Genomic DNA, 15,650 nt, shown 5'->3' with positions numbered 1-15,650 from the left:
TTTTAGGGTACTGGACCACCACATGCTGCCAACTCAATGCCTCATCACTTAAGACTATCAAACACAATTAGCAAGGCAAAGAAGCAGTATGAACGCTCACTTGCACTATTCTAGGTTTGAACCTGCATGCTCTTTTCTCTGGCAGCTACAGTTTCTTCTCCATCATCCATCCTCTTTCACTTATTCTTATCAGGGTTACGTAGGGTTGGAGCCTTTCTCAGCTACAATAGGGTACAAGCCAGGGTACATCCTGGGCAGGTTGCCAGTCTTATGAGGGTTAATGACATCTAATATGACACTACATACTGCTTCCCATCTGGGTGAAGGACACTCACAAAAGAGACTATTAATCTCAATAGTTTCAAATTCTAGTTTTAAAAAAGGATTCAATGAAAACATTCTTCCAAAAAATATTCCCTCATTTATTGAAAGGGAAAGTTGCTGTCAACTGTCCACCATCTAATCTAATGAGTGTAAAGGCCAGGGCATATGGGTTACATCATTTTCATACTCATCAAACCACTCGTTGACCCTTCATGCCCTGTGAATGGGATTCTGGAAAACAAGTCCCATCAGCATCAAGACGTTTCATCAAACGTTGATCACGGGTGATCACGCTGAAGAACTTTCCATTTGTTATCAGTGCCCCACCATCTAAGAGGACAAGTTAATCCAAAACAACCACTCAACCACTGCATTCATGATCCCCCAGATCTTACTGAAGGTTTCAACACTCAGGTTTTTTATTTAATCTGTTTTCCGATAGACCAGATTTGACAAAAAAACCTGAAGTTAAAAAAGAACAGGCAGCATCACAGCTGCTGTTCAACACCGTCTTCCATTCCACTCAAATGTGAAATAACACTCACCGTGTCTGATTTTTGAATGCCCACCACCTAATTATCTAGCACTTTGCTTTAGCAAAAGGTTTTTTTTTTTGTATTTATAGTTCTATGACTAACCATTTTCTATCTATTTTGGGTCCCTTGACGCTCATACTAACACTGGTAGGGACGCTGTGTATCCACCTGCTAATTTCCTGGATTTAATGATGTGAAATTAGGGACCACGTTTGTAGAGAAAACTCGCCCACAAATCGAGCACAGCAGGTCGTCTTACATGGTAATTAGGAAGTGTTAAATTAAGCTTAAGCTTTAACAAATCTCTGGGATTTGCATTTCCACAAGCAGGTTTGTAAAGTTGTCAAGAGTTTGATGAGCCCACCTCAGAACACATATATGTATCATAAGTCTTACAGCAGGAAATTGGACCAGATTATGAAAGTGTTCTTGGGAGAACACCAGGATGTATTTCATGTTGTTTCCAAGCGCATAAAAGAGTTGTCTAGTTGATAGCTATCTACAGTTTACAATGTACTCTGTGTGTTATGGTGTGTTGAGAATACAATAGATTAAAAAGTCTTTACAGCTCTGAACTCTTTTCACAAACATGTCCCTGCTGAAGCTCTGAGAAATGTTTTTGTTTGCCCATTGCTGTACTTGCTATCTCCTGCCCTATTACTAAGACTACCAGTGGAGTACAGGTATTAAACTGCTGCATGGGTGGCTTACGGAAAGGAAGGTCAGCAGCCCAATTAGCCCCTGCTGAAATGCGAAGAGGTGAAGTGATGGAGTGAAAGACAGGCAGTAAATCATAACATTAGGTGTTTCTTTTTTCTCTCTTCTCCCAAGCAGTAGATTGCTTTTTGTCCTGGTCTTACAGAAATGATTTTTTTTCCTCCAGGAGGAGAAACATTTATCTCATTTGATTTAGGATGGGAGCGTTCACCACCGTTAAATGATCCTAAAATAAAAGGAGTTGCAGTAGCAGTAATGGGACAATGTGTCAGTCTGCACACAGCAGGTGAGGAGAACAGGAAGTCCAGTCATATCTGCCATTTAACTGCTCAATTTTCAAAGTAAAAACCCTTTTTATACTACCCTGTTATACTACTGTCCTGTCGTGACCATTTGCATTTTTTCTTTTTTTTGCACAAACAAGAAAATTAGAAAAACTGTTCTCTAATGTCCCTCATTTATTCTGCAGGCTGTATCTGAAAGATGGCTGACAATTGGCCACAATCCTCTCGTGAAGCCTGAGTGGTTTTGCATAAACTGGAGGGTGGATCTCCCTTTGAAAACGAAGAATAGTATTGGCCTTTCATTCACAAGGTATGCTATCTCTTAAGAACAAAAACCCATCAGGAAAACATACTGATGCCATAGATCAAGGGAGCTTTGGGTTGTTTTGTAGTAGACGTTTATACAATCCACCGTTTGACAGAATGAAGGTTTGAAGCCTTTTAAGGTGCTTCCACAGTGGCTTCCATTTTCCAACCCAGAGGCTATGTCTATCATTTATATACAGCCTATTACTCTTTGCTGATTTCTTAGTATTGAGACGGTCCCTAACTTCATTACCTTTCCCTCACATCAAGTTGCCAGGTTTTAATATCGGATTATGAGGTTCAAATATGCCACGCAACAACAGTCAAGCTTTATCCTGCACAATGACACAACTCTGCTGATAACTGAATGAAGGTTATGAAATCTGAACTTAACTGATGGTCTTAATATCAAACCCTAAAAATACAACCCTTGTGTGTTTTCTACATTTTCAAATGTGCATCGTAGATTTGATCAAAGACGCACAACCAAATCTTTTCTTTTCATCACCCTCGCTTTCACTGTTCGTCATCCTCACAGGGATATGTGTGTAACGCTGTGTTTATGCGAGTGCGTGTCATCTTATATGAGTGTGCATGACAGCGACGTTATGCACGCCTTCATATGTAATTCAAGTGATTGCTTCTGTCCTGGTGTGACTGCAGGAGCTTAAGGCAACAGCTGTTCTCTGCTGCTCTGACTGTTGTGGCCGCATCCCACATCTCCCCACTCCACTACTGTCACTCCACATTCCTGTGCTGGCGCATGTCTGAAGGCTCCGACCTGTTTTTTGTATCATTTGAGATTGCAAAAATCTGCATTAACAAGACATGGGCGTTTTTGGAAAGGATTAAAGGATCGTTAATAAAAGTCCAGCTGTACAGATCAGCTTTGTTGTAATTTGTAGAGGTTTGCAGATCTCTGTCAATGTTTTACACATATTCATATTCTCTCTGTTTCTTTTAAAGAAAGATGAGAAACAGGCTGAGTTGACAAAGTAATAAATGACAAACCAGCTACAGAATTAAGCTTTCCATCATTATAAATCTGTTGGACTGAAGTTATTTACCTTTTCCTGTCCTAAACGTCGCACTCGTGTGAATCTAACTTATTCTGTGAATCTATTCTTCTTGGGACGAAGACTAAAAGAAGACTAAAGCATAAAGACAATAGCCAAGTGGATCAAGTCTGTTTCCAAATGTCTTGCTGACACTCATTCAAGCTGCAATCTGGGCAGTTATTAGGCTGGGTCAACACCTTTGCCATGTTTCTCGAGTTGTTCTCCAGCAGTTTTAAGCATGATGGGATCTGCCGCGGGTGGGGCCACTGCCATCTGGGGGAGTCGATCCAACGCGGGATAGTGCTTGCTCTGCCAATGTTTAGGTGGGCTGTACATGTCAAAGCGATAATCACTTGAATGCCAGAACCCGAAGCTGTCAAGCAGAACACTGGCTTTTAACGAGATGATCAATATCATTCACTTCACAGGTCAGTGGTTTAATGTTGTGGCTGATTGGTGTGCATCTCTTCTTTATCTACCTCCTCTATCTATGCTCAGTGCACTCCCAGTATTGAAAGCTCCAAAAAATCCAATTCCTTTAATGACAACTTGACGCTAGCTCCAAAAATGATTTAAGCTCCCATTTTAAAATCACCCATTTCTATATTTACCCATTTAGAGTTTTATTAAGCCTAAAAGTGAGCTAAAAAGTTAGCTTAAAGTTTGTTTTGACTGAGGTGTCAGTAATTTATATACCATTGAAAGAAGTAGAAAAAAAGAGAAAAAATAAGCTTATAATTTGATTGTCTATGGAAAAAAGCATGCAAATAACATAGTCTGAAAGAAACTGTAATAAATGTGAGGGTAATGTCTCCATTAATGGAACCAGTTCCATGATATTGCTTTGATTTGTTTTTCATGGTTACGTTACCCAAGCTCTTTTCTTGGGTCTATCAGGCTTACAGGTGTGCTGGCCTTTGGCAAAAAAAAAGTGTATCAATATGCAAACAGTGAAGTATTTCAAAAGCTATCATCTACAAAAGTTCCCAAGCAGGCAACAAAGAACTTTATATTGATTAATCCTCCGAGATGCATTCTACTAGCTTCTTCCCAAACTCATTTTCTCTGTCATGTTTTCTATTCTTCAACCAGCAGTTGCTCTCAGCAGCAATTATGCTATTATCTAAACCACACAAAAGACCAGTGCAGGCAAAGTGGAACAAAACACAATCTTGGTCCTTTTAACAAGTATGTGTTGCCTCAGGTAACATTAGGCATTTCTGCAGACCTCTCAAAGGAATATGGGTGGCAAATCTGTGCCAAGATTCAACTTTTTCGTGAGTAGAAAGCTCTGTTCTCTGCTATTGTATCATAGAATATCTGTATGCATGTACAAAATTTCAATACTTTAATTATAAGAAAACTGCCATGCTACTCTATGCCCCTTGTAGAAATTTCATCTGTATTAACCTCACTGACCTAGTCCTCAAGGTTTCAAATTCAGATATGCCCTATCTAGGTTAAGTGGGTATTTCTGTTTATTTCTGCATGGAACTCAATTCTTCACATTCACACCACAGTATGTCCTCCATTTCTTCTTCTTTCCCTCATGAATTATCAATAGCTTGCTCCCGTGCGTGGTGATAAGTCTTTGAAAAGTGACCGTGAATACATATAAGCAGACATTAAGAATTGATCAGCACCTGCTACATTCACATCACCACAAGATTATTTTTTGTGCTCTCCAGGAAACATAGAATACTGTATGTGTCAGAGTTCCTACCAGGAAGGGCATGGCAAGGTCAGCGAAGTAAACAAACGCGGCCCCCAGTGTAAATCCTACAGCCACAGGCACGAAAGCAAATGAGCCGTACTTCCCAGAATCCTCCGCCATGTCGATGGCTGGGGCCAGCAGTGACCAATAGGAAGCAGCCAGCATTACCTGAAATACACAGAAAAAGAGGGCAAAGAGGAAATTTAAAAAAAGAAGAAGAATATGAAGCTTGGATTTTTGTGTACTTTTGGTTTCAGTCCAAAAATGCTGTCAGGTTAGAGGGAAAAGGATGGAGGATGCCCTATAGTGCTGTAAAGTCATGAGTCACCCCTCAATTCTTTATATTTTGTTAGGAAAATGGAAATGATGAAATGATAAACATATCCATCCATCCATCCATTCGCTTCCGCTTATCCTTTTCAGGGTCGCGGGGGGCGCTGGAGCCTATCCCAGCTGTCATAGGGCGAAAGGCGGGGTACACCCTGGACAGGTCGCCAGTCTGTCACAGGGCCAACACGCAGGGACAGACAACCATTCGCACTCACATTCATTCGCACATTCACACCTAGTGGCAATTTGGATTATCCAATTAACCTATCCCCACAAGCTGCATGTCTTTGGACATGATAAACATATACTACGTGGAAATCCATGGAAATAAATTATATAGGGCAATTCAATCCTTCAACACAGCCTGAACACTCCGAGGCAAGTTTTCTTGTCATTTCCTGAAGTAGTCTTCAGGAATAGTTCTCCAGGCTTCTTGAAGGACTTTCAAAGCTCTGTTGGATGCTGACTGTCTTTGGTCCCGTTCTCTGTCAAGATGATCCTACACTGCTTCACTAATGTTGAGGTCTGGACTTTTTTCTTAAGGTTTTTCACAGGAGCCAAACGTTATTGTAAGCTTTTTTTTTTTAGTGGTCTTAAGCGATAGTTCTTCAGGTGTTCAGAAGTGCTTTCAAAGTTCTTTGGATTTTGGCTGCTTTTTCACTCATTTTCAGTCCAGTCCTTGCAACAGTAAATCCTTGCACTCAACTCAAGGGATGAACTAGTGTTGTGTATATTTGTAACTGACGATTTAGCAAATAACCAACTGTTAAATTGTTACAATATGTTAAACATAGGATGACAGGCAAAAAAAACTACTTATCAAAAACTCTGCATATTTAAGCAACAAATGTCCAAAAGGAAACGCAGTTGATCCATCTACTGTTCATTGAAGCCTTATCAGAAATGCTGTGAGTGGAAGGGTGACTTCCAAGAAGCATTCTTAAGAAAGAGAAATGGGGAGAAAAGACTGAGGTATGCCAAACATGATGACTGGGGTGAAAAATCGGTGGCAACAGGTGTTATGGAGTGATGACATTTTTGGTTCAAATCATTGTCAGTATGTAATGGGTACAACAGTGAGTGTCTACAGCTATCTGTAAAACACAGTGAAGTTCTATCAGAGTTTGGAGCTGCATTTCAGACAGTGTTAAAATTGATCGGCATATCAACACAGAAGAGTACTCTCAGATTTTCATCACTCATACAACGCCAATACACCAACTGATAAAACCATACCTAGATAACATTTTTTTTAGAAAAACACACATAATGGAACACTTTCAGTCATAGAGCGATGTCCCCAGAGCCACAACCTCAGCATTATTGAAGCAGTGTAAGATCATCTTGACAGAGAATGGCAAAAAAGGCAGCCAACATCCTTCAAGAAGTCTGGAGAGCTATTCCTGAATACTGCATAAAGAAATTAAAAGAAAGCTTGCCCAAGACAGTTCAGGCTATGCTAAATAAAGATGATGATGCCAAATATTGACTTTCAACTCACCAGAATTGTACAAATGCTCGTTTCCCACAACCTGTATCATGTTTGTATGTTTTTAATAAATCAATGCACCAACTTTCCATTTTAAAGAAATAATGGATGACAGGACTTTTGCACAGTACTGTAAAGCTGTCCGTGTAAGCCAATCAAGACATAAATTTAAACTTGGCAGATAGAAAGTTATAAAACAAAACTATCAATCAAAATTTTTCCATTAAAAATCTTCAATCCCAAGAGCTGTTTTATAAAATCCAAAACAGTGTGACCTATAGAGGCTATCATTTATTAATATCAGATTTATCTTATGGAGATTTTTTAGTTGGTTTCATTTTATTGCTTCTTTTCTGTCGCAGCATGGCAGATGAAACTCTGTTGGCAGCGACACTGATCTTTTCAAATTCTTTCAGGTCACCTGAATTGCCTATTTGAAGCATTTCTCTGATCATTCATAACATCAAGACACAACACTCCAGTCTGAAGATCTTCAGTAACAAATGGTGCATAATAATTAACAGTGAACATCAATGTTAACAGCACTTAAAACTGCAATTGAATTCTTTTGAAGTTCCCCAAGTTTTATTGGTGCATGTGTGGATATGTGTGCTGCCATTGTCACTGTGTGTAATTGTCCAGTATTCAGTACCTTAGTCTGTTTGTATAAGCTGTCAAAGTCCAGACAGAGAGAGCAGCACACAGCAGTGCAGCTTTTCAAGCTTAATGTGTGTGTACACAACACATATTCAGCTTCTATTGTGCATCACTGAAAAGTTGCCGAAGCACTTTTTTTTGTCTTGGAGACCCCTGTTGAAGTTATGTAGAGGTGCTTATCAAGCATTGTCAGGTTTGTATAACAATGCCAAAGTTGACTAGAATCCTGGGAGATAAAAGGTTTTGTCTTATTTGTGTTGAACTATCCGAGCTTTGCAGCAATCAAGTGACTGAAAGTGACAAATGATCATCATTTCTTACTCATCAAAAAGATCCCATTCTATTTTCCATCTACACTATAACCTGTCTGACACACTCAAACACGTTATTTTATCCATTTGCCTAAATGTGATTTCTTGCCACTTTCAGATTGGCAGTCAAAAACTACCTGCACTTACTTTTAAAGCTTTCATGACAGAAATGCCATTTATTCTGAGTGCAGCAGCTTTCAAACTGAATACCCAGTCAGCAGCACCATGGAGAGGGAACAAAGTTATGAGGATATAAAAAGAAAGCTCAATTTAAAAGAATATAAATTGCATTTCTTTGTGCCCATGACAGTAAAAAATTATGTCTACGGTTTAAAAAGAAGCCAGAAAGAAACCTAGTGAGAAATTGAACCAAACTAAAAATCCAGTTGAACAATATGGCATTTAATGAAATTAAAGTTATTTCAGTGGTAATACAGTACAATACACTCATTACAAAAACAGCCAAAGAAACCCTTAAAAAAGAAGAAGAGCAGATCTACAGCATTCATTAATGCAATCAGGCCTTCTTTACATGATCTAACTGATCATTTCCAAACTCACACCATGTTTTTAGCCATGTTGGATCCTGATGATGTTTATCAAAGACCTCCATACTAATCCCAGCCCTAAGGGAAGGGTTAGAATCAGGATTTAACACCAGTGATGACTTAGACCTCAAAATGTTAAAAGGCAGCAACATTTCAGCAACTTTTTATTGTAATGTTAGAATTTTCTTTTAGTTACCCTATAAAATGCAAATGATTGGCTGACTTCTTGGTTGAAGAAGAATGACCAATTTGATACACTCACATGTATGACTGAAGTTTTTTCCTCTTCTTCTAACTGGAAAAACTTAATGAGAAGAAGGGTTTTGCCAGTGAAACTGATTACAGGGGCCACGGCACTGAACTTAATGGGGGCACTGGTTTTAAATGTGTATGATTATACCAGCAGCAGCCTGATTGCTGATTACAAAAGAAGCTCCCTTTCTCTGCTGTTCCACTTCAATTGCTTTCCAATTATAACTGGTAGTTTTAAGCAATCTGGTTGCTAAGCAAAAGCAACTGGTTCTAGTGATAACTCAAAAAGTAGGACCTTTTCGTTTGCTCCTCTGTTAACTTGGAAACTTCTTAGAGGCTTGGCTCATTTTGACAATTTGACCTCACGCCTAGTTGCACCAGCAGCATAAGCCATAATCACACCAGACATTTTTCTTTTTTCATCTTCAACACTAGGTTTCATCACATTCAATTTCCATTCCCTGAGTAAAAAGAATGCAATTTTGCAATCTGGAGAACATTATATAGTTTTGTGCCAATTAAATTAAGCCCAGTGAGCTATCTAAATATTACAGCAGCAATCCAAAGTCAAAGTGCAATGAGTAGAAACGCTTTTGCTGCACACAGATATCAAGCCTCAGGTGCACAATCTTTGCATTTGTTATGTGAATGAGAATTCAAGCACGGTCAACCAATTACATTTCAAACTCTGTTCACCACTATTTATCTTACATCCACTGAAGCCTAACAAATAGTCCAATATTAGCTGTTTCGAAATGTATTAGTATCTGCATTTATAATGGGCGAAAAATTAAAATGTAAAAAGTAAAGAAAACATGGAAGAACTCTTCAACCATGTTGATGTTGTGTAGTTTGTCCACCAGAAGGCCCCCTACAAATTTCCAGAACATGTGTTTGAAACACACAAAAACACAACTAGCTGATCTGAGTTAGACAGCGTAAGTAAAAACTAAGTACTCATAACAAACGTTAGGGGACTATCTTTATATATAAGTTCTGAAAGAAAGAACTATCAGCTGATATCAGCATCAGTCTTAAAAATCCTATTGTGATTGGGCTCTAACAACCACTATATAATATATTAAATAGGTGGAAGTGACTTGAGAATAGTTTTGACAAAATGAAGAAAAAGGCAAGAAATCAAACTACGGACATGTACAATCAACCTATTTACAAACTTGTGCATAAGATGACTGGTGTTATAAAGAGAATTACTAACTATTATAAATTATTTCCACACTTAAAGTACAAACTACAGTTAGCTACACCTTAGTGGCAAAGAACTTGAATTAAAAACACACACATATATTTATAAATTCACATTTATCCATTTAACTCGCATTCATTTATTTTTTCACATTTAGACTATTTGTCATATCCTTACATTCTTTTGAGTGATGAGCTAAGTGGATAATAGTTATAGCTTATAGCTATTTTTAGCACAGAGACATGAAAGTTTTTACTCTGTTGATACCGAGTTTTATTTCAAGCTACATTTATAAATTCTACTTCTCAAACAAATAGTACTGATTAATGAAAGGGGTAAAATAATTAACAAAGAATATAATCAATGTAATCATTAACTGAGTTTGCTGTAATGTATCTAACTGATGCTCTAAAAACATGAATTTTCTTTGATTGTCATACTAAAAATCACTTCACGAGCTTCTCAACATAGCCACTTAAAAAGAACACACTGATTGTGAAATCGTGCATAATGGTGTTCATACTATTGTTCATGCAACTTTCATATTCAGTTGCTAAAAAAATGATTCAATACTGCTTTTAGTTTACAAAGTTTAGTTACAAAGATCATTGTTCCTTCTTTTGTTTACAGCAGAAGGTTATGGGATCCGTTGTTATTATGCTATTTATGTGTAGAGTGCACTACAGCAACTCTAGCCTAAAGGCCAATGGTATCACAAGTACTTCATTAAGTACTAAGATCTCAGTGGTTTGGGGTTTAATGTCAGGATCATTACTTTTCAGCATCACATAGTCCAAATCATGCAGGAGCTTATCGATTACTAACTACTTTTAGATGGGGTGAAGTTTTTTATCTACTGCCATCCTGCTGTATGATGTCTTTAACTGTTTAGGTGATTTCTTCAATCAATAAGTCTGACAGCAATCAGGCCTGGCTGTCAGTAGTGAAACTGATTTTTTTTTAACTGTACTTAGTTAATTCATGAGCTAATAAAGACAGACAATAATTTTTCACAAGTTCAGATAGCATTTTAAATCATCATTTAAAAATGGCTTTTTGTATCTACTCGAGTTATCTGTCTCTAATATTAAAATCTATTTGATGATCTGAAAGTGTGACAAATATGCCAGAAAGGGACAAAGTAAATTGTGTACACAAGGTAAAACAAGATTTGTACAATTCTAACACACTGGAAAAATATTTTTCAACATTTTTTTAAGTAGTCTTAAGGAATAGCTCTCCAGGCTTACTGAAGGTCGTTTCAAACCTCTTCTTGGGGTGTTAGCAGCCTTTGAATGTCTACTCAGTCAAGATGATCCCACTCTGCTTAAATAATGTTGAGGTTCATGCTCTGAGGTGACCAATCAATGGCTGATAATGTTCTATGCCATGTTTGCATGCAATGTTTTATGCCAAAAATGCTCTTGTGCATTTTTGCATACCTCAGCCTTCTTTCCTGGTTTGGGTCCCTTCTTAACAGCTACTCTTCCATTGATGCTGCTTTCACATATATATATCTACTAGTTTTTAGGCCTGGTACTTCTTCTTTGGACCTCCACTTATCGAGTTCCTCAATTTTGTTCAAATGACACACTGAACACCATGCTGGGATATGATAAGTTTTTGGCTAATAGCACTTCTTGGAATCATCTTGTTGGAGCAAAAACAATGTGTTATGCTTGTCAAACTGTTTTATCTTTGATAAATGGAGACAAACTGTGTTTTTTCTTTGCTAAGTTTCCAGTTCTGTGTAACACTGGTTCATCCTTGAGTTTGGTGCCTTTTTATGACTCATGACTCATAGGTCAGAGTTAAGTGGCTTAATAAACAAACAAAAAGAAACAATCCTCTGAAAATGGCAGCCAATGTACAAAGAAAAAGGACCTTAAGAAAGCCTGGAGAACTATTGCTCAAGACCACTTTGTTCAAGGGAGAATTGTGAAAAGACTACAACGCTCTGGCCGTAGCTCAGGAGGTAGAGCAAGTTATAAGTTCTCTACTAATCGGAAGGTTGGCTGTAAAAAAGTGCATGTATGAATGAGCCTGAATGGGTAAGTTGTACACAGAGCTTCAAATCCTCAGACAGCGTGGAAAAGTGCTATGTAAGAACCAGTCCATTTACTATTACTTAAAAATCAAGATGATGTTATTTTTACTTTCTCTTGGTTTCTCTTTTTACCTTGTTTTAAAGAAACTGAGTGAACTGTATGTTAAGCCCACTTTCACCTTCACTCCCTCAGGCCTTAATAATGTTACACAACACATCTATGTAACACACAGCAATCACTTTCCAGAAGTATTTGGACTGACATTCATGGTCTCCAGAGAATGTTTCATAATGGTTTTGGTGACTCGTAGTCTGCTTGTTCTGGACCCTAATGTCTTTATCTCCAGGTGCAATTTTGACAATATGTCAAAAAAGCATATCAAATGTTTAAACTGATAAAATGTACCATTTAAAGAAAAAGATCATTTTGAATTTGATGACAGCAACACATCTAAAAAAAAGTGTAGCATCCGCCTTTCTTTTAACAACAGTCTAGAAATCTCTGGGAACTGCGGAGACCAGTTGCTGGACTTTCAGGAGAACAATGTTTCCTATTCTTGTCTGATAGGATTCAGCTACTCAACAGGCCTCAGTTCTCCTTGTTATGTTTTTCATTTTTTGATCTTTGTTTGGTAAATGGACTGATTCTTATATAGGTATTTTATATTCTGCTTAACCACTCAAATTTCTTTATACAACATGCCTCACACAAATTCATGCAAACACTTTTTTCTACGCATAAGTACTTTCTATCTAATATCCACATACATTCACACTGCGAGGAGGTCAGAATCTTGCCCAAACTCTTTTAATTAGCAGTGGTATGGTGTTTGACCCTGTCTTGTTGAAATATGCAAGGTCTTCCCTGAAAAGGATGTCTGGATGGCAGCTTATGTTGCTATAACACTTATACATACCTTTCATTATTGTTGGTGACTTTCCAGATGTGTAAGCTGCCAAATCTATAAGCAGTAATGCCCTCCCATACCATAACAGATGGAGACTTTTGAACTGAGCATGGAACCATTAAGAAATAACAGCAGTGCAAATGATTGTAAATCCAGTAAAATGATCAATGTAGCCATTCTTCCATGCATAGAAGCAACGAAGCACAATGTCCAGGCATCCATGAAAAAGAGAATTTAAAAAGCTTTGATCTTAGGTTAATGTTTATCCTGAAGTCTTAGTTGTCATAAGAGTGAATCTTTTTTAAAGTGTTAAAATATTTACAGTCTGGAATACAATTAGTATACAGGCTGTAGTGTAAGATATAGCCTACTAATTTCTGTCTATATTTATATTGCAGGTTGAACTTTAATATACACTGAATGGAAGAAAAAATAGGTGGAAAGAATAAATGCTTTACACAGCACCAGAATGAATGTTGATTTGCCCGAATCTTGAAGGGCTATAATACCTTGCAAAAGAGAGCATTAATAACTTTTTCTTCCATTTAACCAATGACAAACAAAAAAGGAGACAACACAAAGTAGCTTAATCTGTGCTCTCATCATTAAGGTCTATTTTATAGACACAATAGGGGCTTGACTCTCTTTATAATATGTGGATGCACCATAATCAATTCTGCAATCAGTGATTACAGTTTACCCTGCTGAGATGGGCTGAGTCATGTTCGCAGTGAACATAAATTTTAGAAAGTAACAATGAATATCAGAATGATTTGGGATACAATGTCCTGACAAGTACTGTGAGAGTTGCTCTGTAGCATGGACTGAAAAAAATGTAACGTTATTGGTAAGTCTATCTAAGCCTCTAGTCACACATACCTAGAGACCACTTGGTTAATATGACAACCACCTGCCACTTGGAAAAAAAGAAAAAGAAAAGAGGTGTATTCCCCTACACATTTTTGGTGACTGGTTACTTGAGGTTGATGCTGATAGCTCAGTTTGCTTGGGAAAAATGTGTATTCCTTGACTGGTTGGCCAGTGTTTTCTCGAGGTTGCTAGCAGTCACACTGTATACACTGTATACCTCTGGAAAGAGCTATATCCTGCTCAGAAAACTTCCATGCAGTTGCTTTGGTTACTAGCAGATTTCAAAAGTCGACCATAGTCTTCATGGAAAATTTATGGAATAATCTCCAAGCAGTAGTGACACTGAAAAGTGCAATGGAAACTGGAAATGGAGCTCATTCACATCATCAAAGTAAGTACTTTCCACTTGTCATCCCACAATCTGGCAAAACATAAATCCAGTGACGTATTCTTCTGAATCCCAGTTTCTAAAATAAAAAAATTGTTTTGGCCAGTAAGGTTTAGAGGCTCATTTAACCAAAGCCAGTGGCAAACAGATCTGATTATTATCATGGAGACAGGCATAAAACACATAAGATGAGCATTGACTGGCACTGTTAAGTACTTGGCATCTGAGACCCTCCATTTAGATTAAATTGTGCATGTTTTCATCTTACTGTCTATACCCCTTTACCATCTACAGCCCTGTAGCTTTACGGATAAGGATTATAGTAAATTGAGCCTCAAGGGTGTTCTCCTTAGATTTTCCTCTCATTATGTGTATGTTCCTAATGTCATCATTCCATTCTAATAGCCTGTACTCCCTTTCAAGGCAAAATCCACCCATCCCACATCCATCCTGCTTTCGTCTATCCAACAGCTATTAATGTTCAAAGCCATCCACTTTGTCCCACTTCATTTTCTCTCTTCAAATCATAATAGACCTTGTTCCTTGGTACCCACACCTAACTGTTGATTTGCCATCATCTCTCACCTTATCCTCCTCATACTGCACTTCAACCATCATTAAATGCACTGTCCTCAAGAGTCCTCAGCTTATTATTTTTAGGTCTCCCTCAGTCGTCATGGGAACATTCAACCGTACTGGTTTAGCCAAAGGAATGTGCTTTTCTAAAATGCTTCTGACACAAATTAAGCTAGATTTGGTTAATGTTGGGTCACTGAAACTGGAAATGATATTTAAAAAAAAGTTGGCTGCCTCTAGTTTTCCTGATTTGTTACTAGGTCACAGACCAAATGAGTTAAAATCCACTTCAACACCTGAATACTGGCCAAAATCCCAGAAAAAAAGAGGTAGATGCTCATTTTCAGGAGACCAATCTCCCTAAACTATTCATCCAATTTTTATGAAATCGTGCGTGTTTGAACTGGAATTTTATAAAGCATAAAATGTCAAACTCATGCCTGATCATCCACATCAGACTGTTCTGCAGCTTCCTATTTCCTCTTGTTGAACTGAAATTAGGCACTATGGCTGCTGTCCATGAGATCCTGCTGGAAACTCATTGCTATGAAACAAATCTCTGACAAAAAAAAATCAGCCCTAGGCTGACCATCAGTCATTGCATCACTCACAAATCTGAACCGTTACAGCAGTGAGTCATTTTCACAAACTTCTTGACTCACAACCTTCCAAAGTGTTTTGTTCATCTTAGTAAGTGGGGCAGGGGGAGCCACCGATGTGTCGAGAGATTTTCAGAGATGTGGGTAAAAGACATAAAATGTTAAATGCCACACCTGGCTGAATGATACTCAAGTGAAAGGGGTTTTAGTTCTGGCACGTTAGAACAGCATTCAACCATTTGCATCATTATATTAGACTGCATCTTTGTCTTAAAGTGAGAGACAAATAATATTGCATTCTTAATTAGATATTACAAATACAATCTTGTAAACACAAGTTCTGATCTCGTTAGCATTATCCTATAAACCGTACACTGCTATGGGCAGCACGGTGGTGTCACCTCACAATAAGAAGGCCCTGGGCCCTCTGCATCCACACTATCGTTTTCAATCATTTCTGAACAGTTGTTCATCCACACTGAAAAGACAGAAAACGCTTACGTTCCTGTATTGCGCACGCGTGAAACGT

General features: G+C 38.0%; 1 protein-coding gene across 1 annotated transcript in view; it reads right to left on the bottom strand.

The window, feature by feature from the left end:
* The window catches only part of slc39a11 (solute carrier family 39, member 11), a 164,643-nt gene that overhangs the window by 125,203 nt on the left and 23,790 nt on the right, over positions 1-15,650 (bottom strand). The window contains exon 4 of the mRNA XM_085361218.1: positions 4,949-5,107. Coding sequence (XP_085217344.1) covers positions 4,949-5,107 — 159 coding nt within the window. The remainder of the gene's footprint in view (positions 1-4,948; positions 5,108-15,650) is intronic.

Source organism: Diplotaxodon limnothrissa, linkage group LG8 (genome assembly GCF_057381915.1).
Source record: "Diplotaxodon limnothrissa isolate DT_005_m linkage group LG8, D_limnothrissa_male_GT1.1, whole genome shotgun sequence".
Lineage (NCBI taxonomy): Eukaryota > Metazoa > Chordata > Actinopteri > Cichliformes > Cichlidae > Diplotaxodon > Diplotaxodon limnothrissa.
The sequence above is the reverse complement of the archived record's forward strand: the minus strand, read 5'-3'. Positions and strand labels throughout refer to the sequence as shown.